Genomic DNA, 18,238 nt, shown 5'->3' on the forward strand with positions numbered 1-18,238 from the left:
ATGCACTGTTCTAAGGAAAAAAAAATAGATGAAGAAACACCACTTTAAGTCATTTTTTCTAGTCAGCACTTGATTTACCCTCGCAGGATCACTCCAGGGACCCCACTGAATTGGAGTAGTCTTGAATTTCAGCTAGGATTGCACAATAGACTCTGAGAAAGGATGCCCTGAAAGTATGCAGAATCAGTGGCAGTTGACACACTTGTGCCCTTTCCTCATCAGCTTCAGCGACTGCTTAAATACCAATCTGACTGCATCAGAGCAACATGACTCCTTGTCCTGCAGGAGAATTTTCTGCCACCAAGTCAGTGTGTCAGCAGCACTCATGGAGCATCTATAGCAGTATGATCTAGCTCTCTGCAGCAAGGAATGTGCAGAAATCTGCACAAGTTTTTAAATCCTTAGGAAGGTTCCCAGCACACTGGGACAGCATGTGAGAGGGTTCTGAGCAGAACTGCCAGGCTGAATCTGAGACAGAGGGATGCAATGCATAGAGTGAGATTGTTTTTACTCTAATTAGGTTCCTGGTTCATGTTACTTCCTTATTCAGGAAATTCTTACAATGGTCACAGGCTAGATCCCATCCCTATCCATACACATAGATGAAGTTTAAACTTCTGTGCTCTTGATTACGATGAGATTGTGCAAATTTTTAACCTTTCCCACAAATAAAAGAACACACCAACATACCCACCCCAAGTAACTATATTTTCTACAAATGCTCTAAATGATTAAAATGCTTCCCACTGAAGTGGTGAGAAGAAAAACAGGCATTCCCTGTGTGAAATAAATGGACAGGCACCATTAATGAACGGACCCTTTCATTATGTTAAAGGTCTTTCCTCTTCAGGAATTACAGATATGCCAGTTAGCAGCAAAGCCTCAAGCTCTAAGTCCTTAACGAAGAAATGAAATGTTGTAGGAACAAGCACCTGTACAATGCTGTAATTATCATGTGTAAGGGATGAAATCTCTCTTAGGATTCATTAAAGTAAGCAGTCCAGAACACACAAGTCAAAAGATTTTGAGCATAGCTTTGCTGTTGAAAGGCAACTGCCTATATTTATAATGTTCTTTTGCTGGATCTGTATCTTCAAAACATCTGGAATACCTGTGAGTGAGGGACAAAGGCATTTAGCTTGGATAATATTCAGTGGCATCAAAGACAGCTGTATCAGTTCAGTTTGAGCAAGCAGTAGTGAGTACCTGTGTACTTTTTTTTGAGTAATTTTTTTTTAAATCCTTAGGAAGGTTCCCAGCACACTGGGACAGCGTGTGAGAGGGTTCTGAACAGGACTGCCAGGCTGAATCTGAGACAAAGGGACACAATGCATAGAGTGAGATTGTCATTTTGAGTCATGCCACTGTTTTCTTGAGAAGGTTGTATAAGACAACCTGCAGACAGGTTGTATAAGACATTGAATTTAGCCCCTTGAATACTGGTAAGATAAAAAATTAATCTTAAAATTATCTGCCCTTCAGTGCAACAGCCTCTCCAAGATACAACACAAACTTTTAGACTAAATAAAATGGTATTTCAAAAAGAAGTATTTTGTCCTTGATTTGAGTAGCAAAACACTTTACAATCTGTGTAGAAGTACACTGCAAAAGATGGCTTTTAAACTAATTGCAAACTCACATACCTTGTTATTTACATGCTCAACTTTAAATACCTCAGAAAACAATTCCAAAGTTTCTGCAATAAAATCTCATTCAGTTCATTTCTTTTCCAGCACCCTCCTGAACCAGACCTTGAAGCAGGACATAATTCATTCTGGGGGAGCGTCTGAGGAAAAACATTGCTAACAGGAGGATTTCTCCTTATAAAAGGACAATTTGCAAAGCAGTAACCAGCTCTTGCTGCATAAATCACAAAATATTTAGCACCTAGTTGTGACAAGCCTGTTACTTGCTACCTTCTATTACTCTCCTCTTGCCAATTCCAGACAAAAAAAATTTAGAAGGAACAAATGTAGAGAACCTTGAAATTGTCACTAATGGCCTTCAAGAGTAAATGAGGGTGCTCAAGAGTAAATGTTTTATTTCTTTGCAATACTTCAATACTAGCAACTTGTGAAACACATTTCCTTTCAAAATTATATTTTTAGGACTATATAGGGGTGTCTTGTCACTGGCACTGAACTATAGCAGTCCTGCCAGGAAACAAGGCTGTAATGTAACAGGGAACATAACCCCATGAGGTATCAGAGAATGGTGTCAGAATACACTGTCCAGCTGAAAATGTGGGCAGAATTCCTTTTATGTACCTGTACCAGGAACATCGCAATTAAAATACGGGCAAAGCTAAAGTCTTACTCTTACAGAGAGTGCCAAGACAGTTGTAATGATAAGGGGCTTTGGTTTACAGCTCATCTGAAAGGCAGTGTCTCTTTCAGCACTAGGATGTTTAAATTTGTGGTGAAGTAGCACTTCAGCGAAAGGAATAGTCAGTACTGCTCCCTAAAGCATGTAGGACAGTCTTAAGAACTTTCTCATTAAACCACAAACCCAGCTTGCACCTGCTTACTCAGTGAACTAGGAATATTGCAGCCTGAGACGGACAGTGCAGACTCTAGTTCTTCAGGCAGATGAAAATTCCCATTTACAGCATTACACATAAAAGATGAAAGGAAGAAGGGCAGCCTGTATAACAAAATTAACTTCTACTTAGAAAAACGAGAGAAACTGTCCAGTACAAAATCTTTTTCTTACAATAAACAGCACCACAGCACCAGTGCAGAGCACAGGGAATGGAAAAAAGGTGTGATGTAGGAAGAAGACAAACGGAAGGAATAATAAAAAAAAAAAAAAGGAATTAATCTGCAATATGAAAGAAAAGTTGCATTTAAAGAGAAGGTTCTACTGTAACAGCATTATCCTATTTATATTTTTATAGAAGTAACTTCAGAAAAAATCCAGTTTCTGCTTCTAACTGGACTATAACATTTCCTTATTCTCAAAATAATTAATGGACCATGGTGGTTTTGGTAACTAGCTTTAAGATTTTTGAGCTCGACTACATAAACAACTTTATGTGTGTGCGTAAGAACACGGAATTCAGTATCATGCCTATTTGGTAAGCATTATCCTCTACCAGACAGAACCAGCAAAGCTCATCTGTCTGTACAGGCTACATCTACAACACTGGCATGAATAAGAGAATCAGAAAAACAGACGTACACAAGGAACGGTCTATTTTAGCAAGAAGGCTGGACAGCTGTTGCTGTGAAGTTCTAATTACTGCAAAATACCATTGCAGAAAAGTACAAAATGGATACAAATACATGCTTAAAATAGAAAACTTCTTTTAGTCTGCATCCTCAGTACATTTAAAATCAGTTTCGCTACTTCTTTTTTTACAATGTTACAGTTTTACACTGAAGTAATATGTACTTTCCACTTTTTTAGTTTTTTGGTAACTGAAGACTACCAGATTTTCAGCAGAACTGCTTCCTATTAAAAAGTGTTATGCTTAAAATACTCGCCATTTCTTCCGTGTGAATAAAATCACATTTAGTGTCTTACTAACATTCTTACTATGAGAACAAAACCACCTCGAACTCAAAATTGGTTTGAGGCTGCAAAAAGCCTAGGCTATATTTGCAATCAACAGAACCTTCTGATATATTGAATTTTCACATGTCAAGAAGACTGAAACACTTCCACAAGCTATATTCTTCCTTCAGGGATGGAAGTGTGAAATCAATGGAACTCTTTAGCCACATGAATGCTATAAAAATCCCAATATTATAACCCTAAATATTTTTCTTGGCATCTGAATTATATAAGAATATTACAAAGACTACCATTCATGTATAAACCCAATTTTTTTCATTTTCAATATTGAAACAATTCTGAAGTATTTTTTACTGTGCTAAAAAAAGGTTTAATGTATTAACTGTTGGTGCATCAATCACCTGAACAAATGCTTCATCTTAACAGCTGAAATAACTACAGTGAATAAACAGTTCTATCCATGTAAGTAAACATAAATGGTAACCAAAGCCTTTATTTTCAGTACTTTATATCTTGACTAAACTATATCAGCTAATATCGGGATTTAAGTTTGCAACCCTTCCCCCCTGCATTTATGATTTAATTAGCACAACTTTCCCATTTGTTTTATATGTGGGCTAATCCAAGTCAAAATAATTATTTTATATTAATAGCTAAAATATAAATCATTATTTGAACTGGCTAGTTTTTAATCACTTAAGTCAATATAGTCTTTTTTTTTTTTAATGATCCCACTATTTGGGATCAGCCCCCTTCATTCCTAGAAGTTATTCACTGGACAAATTCAGACTGCTCCCACAACCAGCGATTAATTTGTTTAAATTAGTATTTTTCTTTGCTTCGTCCAATTTATCCCACTTTGTGGCATGTCTAATGTTCTCAGCCCTGATTAGGCTTTTGCTTTCAATTAAAAAAGTAATTTTCCCTCCAGGAAACGGGAAAACTTAGTACTGCATGTTACCACTCCAGTCAGAAAACTCTCATTTGCTGTGTGCTCCAGTACATTGAATTAGCCTCTAGCTCAGCCTGCACCATGCTCCTCAGGAAACGTCTGGCTTGGAAAATTATAGGTGCCTTAGAAGTAAGTATTAGGCAGAAGTGGTAGAACGATAGCGGGGAGATCTTTTCACAAGGTGAGTAGTCTGGAGAGCGGCCTGTCTGGAGAACGGAGCTATCCTTCAGCTGGCCCATCTGGAGAAAGCCAACATCTACCTGAGCTTTCCTTGGCTGGTACTTGTATGCTCAGCCTTTGCCGGGGAGATGCTAAAGCAGCCGTGACCACGGTGCCTTTCCCGACCTACTCACCTTTCTGCAACGGGCCGCAGCGTAAGCGGGGGGCACTCCGGCTCTGCCTGCAGCGTTCCCTCCACCTTCACCTAGCGAACGCGCAGCGTTCCCTTCAGACACACAGACCTTCTGTGAAGGTCCTGCTGCACATCACCTGAAGGACTACGTTCCATTTTCAGCAGTGTTTTGTGCAAAAAATGCCTTAGCTTGGGAGTATACGGACTTCTAGAAGCTTTAATTGTGTTAAATAACTCCTGAATATAGGATCTGGCCATCCAAATCATTTAGGCCTTCCAACAATTTCATATTCTAGGACTTACCTGCCTGTGATTGAAAAGTGGCATCCCACACAGTGGCCCCAGCCATGCCTGTACATGTCAGCAAGGTCTGGGCATGCCCTGCCACCCTTCATTTCCACTCATCCCCTGGTGTCTGCAGGAAAACAACAAAAGCATATTGCCCCAAAAGTGAACAATGTTTTCTTTTGCTAGGTCTCTCTTTTCAACATGTGGGAGATGAAGAGAGCAGTGGAGGGCACAGTGGAGAACATCCACCACTCAGTTTAAATGGAATTTCATTGCCTTCATTCTTCCCCTGTTGAATATGGGTAACTGCTTTCCTCATGCTCTTTTGTCTCAAAGTCACACCAGTACATGTAACAATTAATTACAGCTGCCAAAACAGAGACTTCCAGCAAAGTACTTGGCTCCTTACAGGACCAAGTTCTTGAAAGTAAAGGGTCTGTTTATTTTTAGCTGTCTTTTGATGAGTCTTTTTCCATTCAGGTTTTTTTTTTTATTCCAGCAGCAGTAAAGACATTGTTATGTCTGATTTCACTGGTTTTAATTAAGTGCTTCTTAGTCCGTGATCAGTTCTATTTTAGGCTTTTTTTAAAGTTTATTTAATTTGAGATTTATACTAAGCAGGGTAACATAAGTGCACATGTTAAAGCTTCATCCTAATACTAAAATGTTGCTTTCATTTCCCGAAGGTTTAAAAAAAAAATCTATGAAGTCCCACGTAAACTTGTCACAAAATTCTTTTTATCGATACTTGAAAAATACAAGTGAAAAATTACCAAAGAACAAGATTCTATATGCAGTGCGCTGAGCAACTTGCCTTTTTTTTTTATTTATTTAAGGATAACAGGGATAATGAATACATACTATGAGAGAACCTGGGGAAAAAAGCTCTGGCAGAGGCATCAAAAGGTCATCTAGTCCATTCACTGCCCAATGATGGAATTAAAGATTCCAGCGTCATTCTTCCGGGATGTCTGGTTAAGCTGAGTGTAAAGGTGATGAAGTGTCTATGGCATTCCTAGGGAGGCTGCACAACTGAGGCTGCACAACTGCTTCACTTTACTCAGTGTTAGGAAACTTTTTCTCATGTACGACCTGAATCTTCTTTGTTGCAATTTAAGCCCATTGATCATTGATCCTAGCTGCCATGCACTTAAAGAACAGTGTGTTTAATCCTTCCTGCATCGTATTTTCATACATCATACTCTCCTTCACTAATTCCGTTCTTTCAGCTGTGCAACTTCCTTAATTTTTTCAAATTTTTGCGCAAGTTCTGTTTTCTAAATGCCTCATCATACCAATCAGTTCCTTCTAGACTCTGCTTCCAGAGGCGAAGCAGCTGAGATCCGAAAACCGTATTCCAGGCAATGCTTCCCAGTGCAGCACACAGCGGAAATATTACGCTGCAATCTTCCTCCTATATTTAAATGTGATCTTAAAAGAACTTTTTTTATAAAGGCAGAGCAACAGTTCTGGACCGGAGACAGGTGGCAGGCCCCTGCAGAACCCCATCTGAGACACCCTTCTGTTCTGACAATGATCTGGTGAAAACTGGTCAATAAATACAATTTCCAGCTGGTCCCATTGTTAATTCATTGGAACCACATTTCCTCAGGTTGCTTATCCAACGTGAGGCAATGTCAAAAATCATGCTAAAGTCAAGATATCTGATATCGGTTGCTTGTTTCTTATCCACAGGGTTAGCTACATTATCATACAACAAAATAGACTGACTTTTATGAGATCTACATTTGGCAATTTCATGCTGATCATTACTTGACTCCTTGTTTCCATTTTAATGTTTACAAATAGTTGATCTATTGTTCAGTGAATTAAGGTTGTTTGGGCTATAATATTGTTTTTTAATTCCTTCCTGTCATCATCTTTTTTAAAGACTAGCAAAATATTTGCTATTTTAAGTTGCCTGGAATTTCAGCCCCTTCCATGAATTGCCGAAGGGCTCCTTATAGCTTTAGTAACTTGACTATAGAATGCAGTTGAGTTGGCTAAATGATTTGAAAAGATTTGACAATTTTAGGGATTCTAATCCATTCTTATACTTTCCCCTTTACTACAAGTATTAGTTGTACCACACATCAGTTCAGAGTTGACCTTTTCAGGAGACTGATGCAGAAAAAGGCAAAAAACATCAGCCCTCTTGCATCATTTGTTGAGATCTCTTCCTCTTTTCAAGGCAGACACGTCGTTTTCTCATCAGTATTACGCTGATGAATGAGTTCACATCACCCTTGACACCCCTTGCTAATAGCATCATGTTTTGAGAGCTGGACTTCTTTTCTATTCTTGAATTTCCATATTATTCCTTTTATTTGTCTTCATTCTTGTGACTGAAACCAGTAACTAACTTAAATTTTGGACATACTGGTCTTTTATTACAGTACCTGTCCTCCTCCTACATTTGGATCACTTAAGTCAGTATCACTCATACCTTTTGTCCGAGAAACTGCTAGGCTGCCTTAAGTAATTTTTTCTTTAGTTTTGGTTCCTCTGAGATTGCACACTGCAGATCTCTGAGTTTATTACAAGTTTTGCTCTTGAAATCCCCTGGTTTTCTGTTCTTCCTCATTCTCCTTTAAAGAATAATGAGCTCTGCCACTCTGCAGTCAGTTGTCTTCTACACTTTCATTGAAACTAGGCTAAAATCAAATCTGGTGTGCTGATTTGGTTCTGCTACTGCCTGGGTTCCCATCTTTAGATTGCTAGGGTGGGATTTATTCTACCTAAATTTCAACTCCAACAGTATTAGTATCTACGTTTGCACTCAGCATCTCAGCTGTTTTTTTTCCAGGCAGGGAAGAGGAACAGACACATTAGGGCATATTAATTTATCTGACCTGTTTTAGTTATCTTCTGTAAAATTGGATAACTTGAAGACTCTGGCACTAACAAGAAAATTTACAGAGGAGAACTGACCTGGCCCTTCCCCTAACCTTGTGTGTTACAGCCACATGGTTTTCCTTGTGTTTTAACCAGTATCCAAGACAGAACATGCTAGGCTATCACACTTGTACCTTTTTAGATCTTGCTTGTAAAAGAAGTTCCAGGCTGATTTAATTTTATACTTCCTTTCTATGACATGGTTTGCTTTCTTTGAATATTTCAACTTTGTTCTGCAGATAGCAGAGGCTGGTGGCCATCCTGTCATTATAACCACTGTCGTCCTTTTCACATTTTTTCCTACATCTTTGCTTTATACGGATCTGTCATATATTACAGAAAGCTTTCAGTAAAAGTTACAGTGACCCATTTACTTGAGCATGTAAGTCTTTCAAAGGTGGGGAATGTTCTAGTTTATTAACAGATGCAGTCCTAGGTTGGTAGCAATTACAAGTTAAAGTGAGTTGACAACTACTTGGTAGTCTCTGTAAAGCAAGTAAATGGCCTCAGTTTACCTGAAACTTCCCTCAACCATCAGCCTAAGCAGCGCTTATTGGCAAACACAGAACAAAGCAGGGCAGGGGGTGGGGATGAAGGATGGGAATGAGAAGTGAGGCGCCTTCTGCTCTAGAGATGCCTCTCCTGAGGCACCCTCCCAAGCCAAGGGAAGTGAAACAGTCCCATCCTCCTCCCACAGGACATATATCTTTCAGGCTCTCAGGGCTGTCAATGCAGGAGTATTAGAATGCATTTTAAAGATGACCTATAATTAATGAAAGACTTTTTTATATATGCTAGACAAAACTTTCTTCTCCAAATATCAAAACGAGAGAGGAACATTTTTGCCCAATTTGTTTGGTGTTTTTTTTTCTTCACTGCCAGCTCCCTGCATGTCAAATAAATCTTGTTCTTCGCTGCCTCTAATTTCATTGTTTATGGCTGCTGTGTCCTCTTGTCGGCATCAGGCAAGTCTTGTTGTTCCTCTTTCTTTTGTAGCTCCAATTTTAAGACATATATTGGGTGAGACACTTTTTATCTTTAATTAAAATCCCCTTTGCAGTCCTCTTAATGCAAATGCTACACTATTTTGAAAAAAAAAACCAAACCCTGTTTACTCAATGTAGGCCAGCAGGATTGTTTCAATACCTTCTGAAAAAAACAGCCTCCAAAGCAATCAGTGTAACAATTTATTTTTCATTTTGTTTCTCATACATCTCTGAAATATTTCAAAGCAAGATCTTCTCTTCTAAACTTCATCTCCTTGTTCAATGTTAGTTACTCAGCCAAATGCACTTTTCACTTTTAAATTATCACAATGAAGTTGTTGATACATTAATTAGCACAATGACTTTTTTAAGAAGCTGTTTCTTGTATAATGTTTATGTTCATCAGAGTTTCTAGTTTTCTGCACTGAAACTATGAGATCTTTGAATATTTTTTCATCCTGGAAAAAAATTATCACTTTTAAAGTATGCCAAAAAGAAAAGGACAGCAGACGTGACATTCAGTAACCTGTACCCCATCTTTTCAGGGTGTAAGTGGACCACGCCTGTCAAGTCAGAGACTGCAGGATGTGGTAGATTCAAAGGAAAAAAGAGAGTATGTGTCACACTAACTTAAGCAATCATGACCTGCACTGATATTTGGAGTATTCCTATCCTCCTGGTCACTCCACAATAGGAGAAAGCAGGGAAACCATCAATACATTACCTTCAACAGAGCTCGTTGGAACTAAATCTTTTATTTGTAAGTGGTTATCTTAAAGAGAATCTGAACAGCGTGGTGCAATCTTTGCACTTCTGCTGGTGAGTATGGCAAGATGACAGAAACTACTTTATATCCAGGAAAGGACTCAGAGGCTTAGTGGCTCGAGGAATGTAATCCAGTCCTTGCATGCTCTGGTACTGTACGTGGTACCAGGGAGAAGGCAGGCAGCTCAGCAGGGTGTCTGAAACAGCCCCCATGATGAACAAGTTCTTCCTCATAGGAATGTCTCCATCACCGACAGCAGCCTTGGTGAAAAGCATCCTGGAATCAGTAAAGGATCCATAAAACTGAAAATTATGTACACATTGCCCTCCACTAAATGTAGCCTCTATCAAGAACAGGCAGAATGTGAGAGCTGTGGTCAAAGCAGGGACCTGAAACCCAAACTCCCCTTCTTGTGGCAGAACTTTAATCACTATGCTTTTATTCAACAGCTGCATGCCACTGTTTTTAAGGAAAAGATGGATATCTTTAAAAACAAATCTATAGGGGGTTGCATTCGGGACAGGATTCAGGGTCTGATGCTGTCTTCCAAAGTTCGCAGCTAGGCAACTGACATTCAAGGACAAGAATGACAATAGACTTTATGGGCGTAACAATGAGCTTAGCCTCTCTGAGTCAAAGAATAGTTCTGTTCTCACTGTTGGCCTGGATAGAGTGAAGCAGCAAGATGACATGCTTTATTAATGAATGAGGGGTACAGCTTCAAGCACAACTAAAAGATTCTACTTGTATTGCTTTCCTCTAAATGGCAGGACACGCTTTCTGCATATGCACAACTTCCTTGAAGCATCAGCACACCAAGAAGCAAGAGAAGACCAGAGTCTATGATTAGAAAAACCCAGAAACTGAATGAATCTACAAAAAAGGGAACACTAGCTCCTGTAAGCTTATCTCTTTGTCCCACCTGGGATTACGGAGCTGTGGTTATGGCTCAGTGGCTGAAGCAGGTCACTTGGAATCATTAGGTCTGCTTGCGCGTAAACAATACTTAAAGAAGAAAAATGTTAGCTAGGAGAACAAAGTACCTTGTGCTGTCCAAGTTCAAATAGTTCAGTATGGTTAGGCAATGGCACATCCTTTGGTCTCTGTGACTCCAGGAGCAAGCCTGGTCCTTGGCCTCAGGTGGATCGTTCAGTGCAGTTGTGTTCACTCTACACATGGTAAAGACAGGGTAATCTCAAGGCTACAAGCAGTAGCCCAGCTCTCTGGTTTTAATGACCTTGGTGGTTTGCTGGGCATTATCCCCATGCACACTTTTCTCTTGCACATCTGTAACTCCACTCAGTAGTAAGTACTGCAGTTATGCAGGTGAAAATGAGGAAACGGGTACTTACTCTGACATCGGTCAGCACTCCCTCCTTCATGCCATTACAGACTGCTCTAACAGGGCCAGTGCAGCTGCCTCACACGATGCAGATATCCCTGTCAGCAAACAATGCTCTCGTCAGCAACCCTCTCTAAGCTGCTTGAAGAAGGTGCTGCGACTCCTTCTACCCCTTCTGTACAATAGGCTCTGTTGTTGCTTGTCACTCTGTGGTAAACACCTCACCTGTCACTCCAGGAGATTTTACCTCTTTGGCCTCAGGTAATGCATCAGTGGAGAAATCTCTTTTCTCACCTTGCAAGAAGACTTTACACCTCTGGCCCAACATGCTGCAGCTTCTTGCAGAGAAGAAGGATGCAAATTTTGACAATTTCTCCAGAAAATGTGCCTCGTTTTGTGAGGATGATGCAACTTCCTCCTTCACCTCACTGCTCGTGAACAGTTCACACAGAAAAAACACAAGAGGCAACAGGCACAAATTGAAAATACAGGCAATTCCATTTAACAGAAGAAAAAACCCCTCTTTTACTGCGAGGGTGGTTGAACACCGGCACAGGTTGTCCTGAGAGCTTATGGACTGTCCATGGAGATACCCAGACCCCAGGAGGACACATCCCTGCACAGCTGGCTGCAGCTGACCCCGCCTGGAGCGCAGGCTGGACTAGAGCATCTGCAGAGGATCTGCAGAGACCCTCTCCAACCTCCATCACCCCGTGAAAAGGGCAGCTGTATCATACGCCAGTTTGAGGAGTTGCTTCAGGCTGTGCCTTTATGACAAGATACATTTTGTGCCATTTACAGTTAAAATAAACAGGTTTTAATCAAGATCATAATATGGGCTGAGGTGAGCATAGGTGGGGTTTTTTTAAAAGAAAAAGGAAACACAGTCCTTTCAACGTTCTTAAGTTATTCAAAGAAAAATAGCTGCTCATGAGATAAGGGTGTCTTGAGGCATTGGCAAATCATTCATTTGACGCAACTGAAGTCAGTAACAGGTTTTTTCCAATGGTTTCAAAGAGCAGAGGAGGATCTAGATGCTGCAAATATCCCCGTATGCTAACCCTCTGTATTGCTCAAGGGTCGTAGTGTCCACCTATTTCCAGTGGAACTGAGGGTGCCCAGGTGTCTGTCACAAAAGGTAAGCAGCGATCCAATGCACTGATCTTCAGACACCTGGGCAGCAGCTCCCTACCTCTTGGAGGCACTACTGTCACAAGGTACCACAGAGGTCCTTCAGTATCAGAGTGCCTGCTGATGACTGCAACCCTACAGCCTAATGCTGCTGAACACCCAGAGCCTACCAAATGCTGTACCCCCCTCTATAAACCAAATAAACATTCACTGAAGTGCAAATCGGGACTTAGAACTTGTACTTTCTAGTCTGCAGAATATTTTATCAGTCTATGCAAAGTAAATGAGTTTCAACAGAAAACACCGAGAGTCCTGGCTTAAAAATATTCCCCAGACCGGTGGTAAGGGCACTCTGCTGAGACACGAGGATGTTGCTTCAAGTCCTTGCTGAGAAAGAAGTTGCTTTGATCTCTCGCGTCCTGAGACAGCACTACTACCACCCAATTTCTAAGCAAAAGGGACACTACACTATGTGACAAAGGGCTGATCAGAAACCAAAGTGGGCTTATGGAGGAGCCCAATACACACCTGTGGTCTCCTTCTGCGGGTTAGACTTAGGCATCTGCCTTCATGGGATGGAGAGGCTTCGACCCCATCTTTTTCCTTGGGATCACCTCCTGGCTGGTCTACAGTGTCCCAGTAGGGCAGGTATTTGTCGCTACCTTCCTACATTTCTAATAGTAGCATTAGTGCTGGGTCACACCTTCCAAAAATCATCAATCAACATTAGTTAACAAGCAGACAGTGCATACGTGTCCCAGAGCACAATCGTTAGTTGCAATGTATCCTTCCCCTTTAGTTAGCTGGCAACCCTGGCACAACCCCTGCCACCACTCCTCAAAACAACATTAATAGTAATTACATGGGCAGTGTGTTTTATACTAAATAAAACAGAATAATAGATCACAGGATCATAGAATGTTTTGGGTTGGAAGGGACCTTAAAGATCATCTAGTTCCAACACCCTCCTCTAGACAAGGCTGCTCAAAGCCCCATCCAGCCTGGTCTGACCATGACAAACATGTGGCGTTTATTCCATAATGGCTTACACAGAGTCCAAAAGACATATTAAAATTTGGAGTTACAGGCTGAGTACTGATAGGAATAAACCCTTTTATGGAACGAACTCTAAATTAGTAAACTAAGAAAAGACAAACTATTTATTTCTTATTAGTTCAGCTCTGTTTAGCTTTGTTATTTTCTTTACAAATAAAACTAGGCTGCTTATATTTAGTTTTGACTTGACTTGAAGCACTGACACCATGCTCTGATACCTATGTGAAAAACATTTCATGTGAATCTTAATTAAAAAGACAGTGTTATTCCCTTGGATATCGCAAAACTCTCTTCTTTCCTCTGAAATGCAAAAATACGTGATGGTATTTCTAGCTAAAGTACAGGAAGCAGTAGATGCTACAGGTAACTTTTGAGTGATTCTTTAGCAGTATATCAAAGTGGCTAGGTTTGCATTATTGACTGCAGAAAAAATATATTTATGCTGGTGGAGTAGCAAAATAATTTCCTCTATGCCAAAGAGAAAAAAAGAAATTTACAAAAGAAATAAAAGATGACTGCTTTTACAACAATTTACCTGCTAAATCAAAAGCTCCTATACCAGCACATAGTGATGAGTGTAGAAAGTTAGCTGATACTAGGAATATGCCATAAAAGCACCCATTCCTGAAAAAGTGCTTTTAGCTGAAGTCACAAAATTCTATTTAGCTGTAGAAATGTAGAAATGTAGAAAAGCCACCAGAAGTATAGACTGAAAACCACATGGAATAATCCTTCCACTTTCCTCAGAACTAGCAAGGTCACAGATGGAGTAATACATGAACTTTGGGGCACTATAGTGGGGCATGAAAGATGTGGACCATTTGGGAAGGGCTGACAAGACAGCAAAAATCTTGATTTGAGATGCATAAAACAAACCCTATTGTTAGGACCCCAATACAGTTCATAAAAATGAGCGTGTGGTTGCAGAGCCTGCAGGAGAACCCTCCTGCGTGGCACAGCTGAGGGGATCTGGCCAAAGCACAAGAGTCTTGTGTACGTCTGGAGAGCCCAGCCTGCAGCACAAGCTAAGATCAAGAGCTGAAACCCACAATCAGTCTCACAAAGTAGCAATGCTACTGAGAAGATTAAGAAAGAGGGATGCCACTGATATGACTGAAAGAGTGCAATGCCACTGACGGGATTAAGAAAAAATGATGCAATTGATAAAACACACCCAGAAAGTGACACCATTGATAAGACTGAGAAAAAGCCATGCCAGTTCAAAAGAAGGGACAGGATGTAAATTGCCAACGTCTATAGAGCAGACACAATCTGAAGCAAAAGGGGTCTCAAGGATATTTTCTTCAGAAACATTGATGGAGATCTAAATTGTGGGCTATGGAAATCAGCAAGCCGGAGAAACTACCAGAAAGTGTGAGTGGGTAAGTGGATGCTTGTGTTTGCAAGCAGCTACAGTTAGTAAGACCACAGATACCCCTCTCTCCTCTACAATCTCATTTATATATGATAAATATGAATGTTAAGAACTACCGGCATCAGTTAATATATGAGAAGTAACTGTATCACTGCAAAGCGGGGTTACAACATTGGGGTTTTCTGAATGAGAAGACTGAAAGGACACATGACAACGATCTTTGAGTACCTAAGAGGCCATTCTCTGGGTATGAAGGATGGTAAGACAGAAATGCAAGTCACTGAACTGCAGTAAGGTAGACATCAGGAAAACCTTTTTTTCCAGTGAGGATAATAATGCACAAGGCTGGATTCCTTGTGGAAGTTGTGGGATCTCCAGCAGCGCAGGTTCAAAATGGCAGCTTGGACAAACATCTATTAGGTAAAAAGAAGTTACATATAATTGTCCTCCTCTGGTAACAGAGGTGGACCAGGTGCACTTTGGAGACCTGGTCCCAGTTGTCTTTACTACGATTCTATGACTGTAGCAAAGGTTAACATCAACATGTATTTTGCTCATACAAGAAGCACACCTTACAGGAGATGTTACAATGCCAAACGACTACAGCAGTTTGCAAAAATGGGTTTAACAACGTTAGAAGTTATTTTAAATTACCAGTTCAGCAGAACATTCAAGCATAGTTCTTGGTCTTACAGACAAGGTCTAAGGACACAAACACCCAAATCTTGATGCCCCGAGGAAATATAAAAGATGACATCTTTCACGATAAAATTAACTGCAGACCTAAGAAACTCAGTATTAGGGACAGGCTGAGCAGAACCACCGGAAAGCATCAGGTATTCTACAACCTGCAGCACAAACTCTCACATGTCCTGCATAAAGCAAGGCATCTCAAAACTCTGTCAGGGAATGAGTGTTAATGGAGATTTCCTGAAGAATTGCTGTCGGTAATTAACCAACCATTCCTCAGTGTGCATTTCAAACGTGGAGGAAGACTGATGTGCATTGGAGATAGCATTACCAAGATTTAGTGACTCCATTTGCCCTAGTGGTAAACGCACACAACATCGCCTGTCTTTAGCTAAAGGTCTGTTTCTCCAGGCTTTCAGCTGCCCGCAGCTGCCCGAAGGAAGCCTTTCTGTTGACACCATGGGCTCCCTGGGGTGCGTATGTCAGTGCCTGGTGCTGTCCCTTTGCATCTTGATGTACTCTCGTCAGCCCCCTCGGAATTTCTATTCAGTATCGCCTTCCTCCCGAAGGCTCCTTCAACCTGAATAAACTCGGGTTTATTCCCAAACGAAATAAGCAGCGCCCACCCACTGGTTCATTTTGTCTCTGAAAGCCAGAAGAGCAAAAAGCCGAGTGGTTTGAAACCCAACATTTCCAAGTTGCATGCTTTGTAGCTGGACGCTACAAACCCTATTTTATGGTTCTCATTAAGAACTAACTAGATCCTCAGAAAGGTCCCTTCCGAGCTCACAACCTACGAAGCCACCTACCTCCCGATCTGAGATTCGCTATAATAAGATTTCCCAGCATTTAAAGACATACAGCATTTGTTTAAAGCTTTCGCTCTGGGCGCGACTGTTCTCCCACAAAATCTGCCACCGCATGCCAAGCCCAAGTTGCTCTGCTAGGCAAGCGAGCCCCGGGGAGGGGGGCTGCCGGCCGGGGAGCGGGGGTGCAGCCGGCAGGGGAGGGCGGACAACCGGCCGGAGCGGGGGGGGACAGCCGGCCGGGGTGGGGGGCAGCTGGCCGGGGAGCGAGGGTGCAGCCGGCAGGGGAGGGGGGGACAGCCGGCCGGGGTGGGGGGCAGCTGGCTGGGGAGCGGGGAGGGCAGCCGGCCGCCGCACGCTCCGGGGGCCGTTGCCCGGGGCGCGTCTCCTCTCCGCGGCGCGGTGCTTCCCCCCGCAGCGTCTCTTCGGTGGGCGGAGGGAACAAAGGAGCAGCGAGGGGACAGGACCCTGCCCGGCACGGGCACGAAGCCCGCTGAAGCGCGGGGAAGGGGAGAGGGGGTTGCGCATCCCCGCCCGCCCTCGCCCCGCCGCCGCCCCGGTCCCCGCCCGTCCCTCCACGGCCGCCGGCGGGTGCCGCCGCTCACCGATAGTGGAAACGACGGTGCCCACGAAGTAGAAAGCGCCGGTGAAATCCCACCGGGGCCGAATGTCATCGACGCGGATGCCGGCCACGCTGGCCTCCTCGTACTCCCGAAGGAAGTGCCGGAGCTCGGCGCGGCTGAGGTTGTGGCGCCGGGTGAAGTTCTCCAGCCGCTCCTCCCAGCGCTCCTTGGCCTCCCGCTCCGTGGGCAGCTCGATGGCCGAGAAGACGGCGGCGCCGCACAGCATGTACAGCACGATCAGCACCGCCAGCAGGAGGAACCGCGCGTTGTCCGCGTTCAGGCGACCCGCGCTGGAGCAGCAGCCGCCGCGACACGCCATCCTCCGCCCCGCGGGACCGGGCTGCCTCGCCGCCACGCTACGTCGGGGCCCTCCCGCCGCCGCCGCCGCCGCCGCCGCCGCCGGGCATCACGGCGCCGCCCGCCAGGCGTGCGCAGGGCCGCGGCCGCAAGCTCAGGGTGCCGCGGAGCCCGGCGGCGGCGGCGGCGAGCGGCGCTCCCGGGAGCCGTCCGGCACCTCCGCCCCGGGGGCAGGGCACTGCCCCACCGCGCACGGCACGGCCCCGCGGCGGACGGGCTGCGGGCTGCGGCGCATCCTGCGGGCGAGGGAGCCGCCCGTCCCGTCCCGCCCCGTCCCGTCCCGTCCCGTCGCGTCGCGCAGAGCCCCTCAGCCCCGCCGCGCCCCGCGCCGGGCTCCCGGCCGCGCCGGTTTCATATCCCCTTCCTTCCCCGCCCCAAGCACGTCGGAGCGGGGCGCAGGGACAGGCACCGCCAGGCGCCTCCTGCCTGCCGCGGGGGGGGGGCGAGGCGGGACCGGCGGCAGCTCGCCGGACGGCAGCTCGCCCCGCCGCCCTCCCTCGCCGGCGCGGGGCTCCTCCGCCCCGGTCCGACGGAGGCGGCGGCCCCCAGCTCCGGGCTGGCCGCGCCGTGGCCGCGCCGCGCCGCGCCCCGGAGGGACGCTCCCCTCAGCAGAGGCGCGGCCGCCGCCTCGAGGGTCTCGCCGGCGCTGCGGGCAGGGCGGGCCGGGCCGGCACCTGGCGGGGCGGGCCCACGGAGGACGGCTGCCCCGCGGCCTCCGCCTCTCCGACGGGCGGGGGGTGCCCCGCCAGCGGCCGCCGCCTTCCCGCCCGTCGGGGCTGCCGTCCGCCCCGTCCGCTGGGGTCGCCGCGGGCACGGGGCCTCTCACAGAGCCCCGGAGTAAACACCTGCGGCCGATGAGGTGCCCCTGCTATCGAAGCAACACAACTGACCCCCCTCTGCCAAAAGAGGGCACCTCTCGCTCGGCAGGGCTGCCCACCGCTTGCTGTCGCGACAGGTTGTGGCGTCTCCGTCCTCCAGAATCGGGCAGTCGGAGGGCCGCGAAAGGCAGAGGCAGCTCTCCAGCTGCGGTGTGGCTTCAAATCGCATCGTTCTCAGGGGCAAAGAGCTCGCGATCCAAACCTTCTGGAAAAATCCGTGTTACT

At 44.6% G+C, this 18,238-nt stretch overlaps 1 protein-coding gene across 1 annotated transcript in view; it reads right to left on the bottom strand.

Annotated features, from left to right (window-relative positions):
- KCNK13 (potassium two pore domain channel subfamily K member 13) overlaps positions 1-17,153 on the bottom strand; it is a 73,320-nt gene extending 56,167 nt beyond the window's left edge. The window contains exon 1 of the mRNA XM_040601803.1: positions 16,761-17,153. Coding sequence (XP_040457737.1) covers positions 16,761-17,097 — 337 coding nt within the window. The 5' untranslated portion in view covers positions 17,098-17,153. The remainder of the gene's footprint in view (positions 1-16,760) is intronic.
- Between the last annotated feature and the right edge of the window lie 1,085 nt (positions 17,154-18,238).

Source organism: Falco naumanni, chromosome 7 (genome assembly GCF_017639655.2).
Source record: "Falco naumanni isolate bFalNau1 chromosome 7, bFalNau1.pat, whole genome shotgun sequence".
Classification (NCBI taxonomy): domain Eukaryota; kingdom Metazoa; phylum Chordata; class Aves; order Falconiformes; family Falconidae; genus Falco; species Falco naumanni.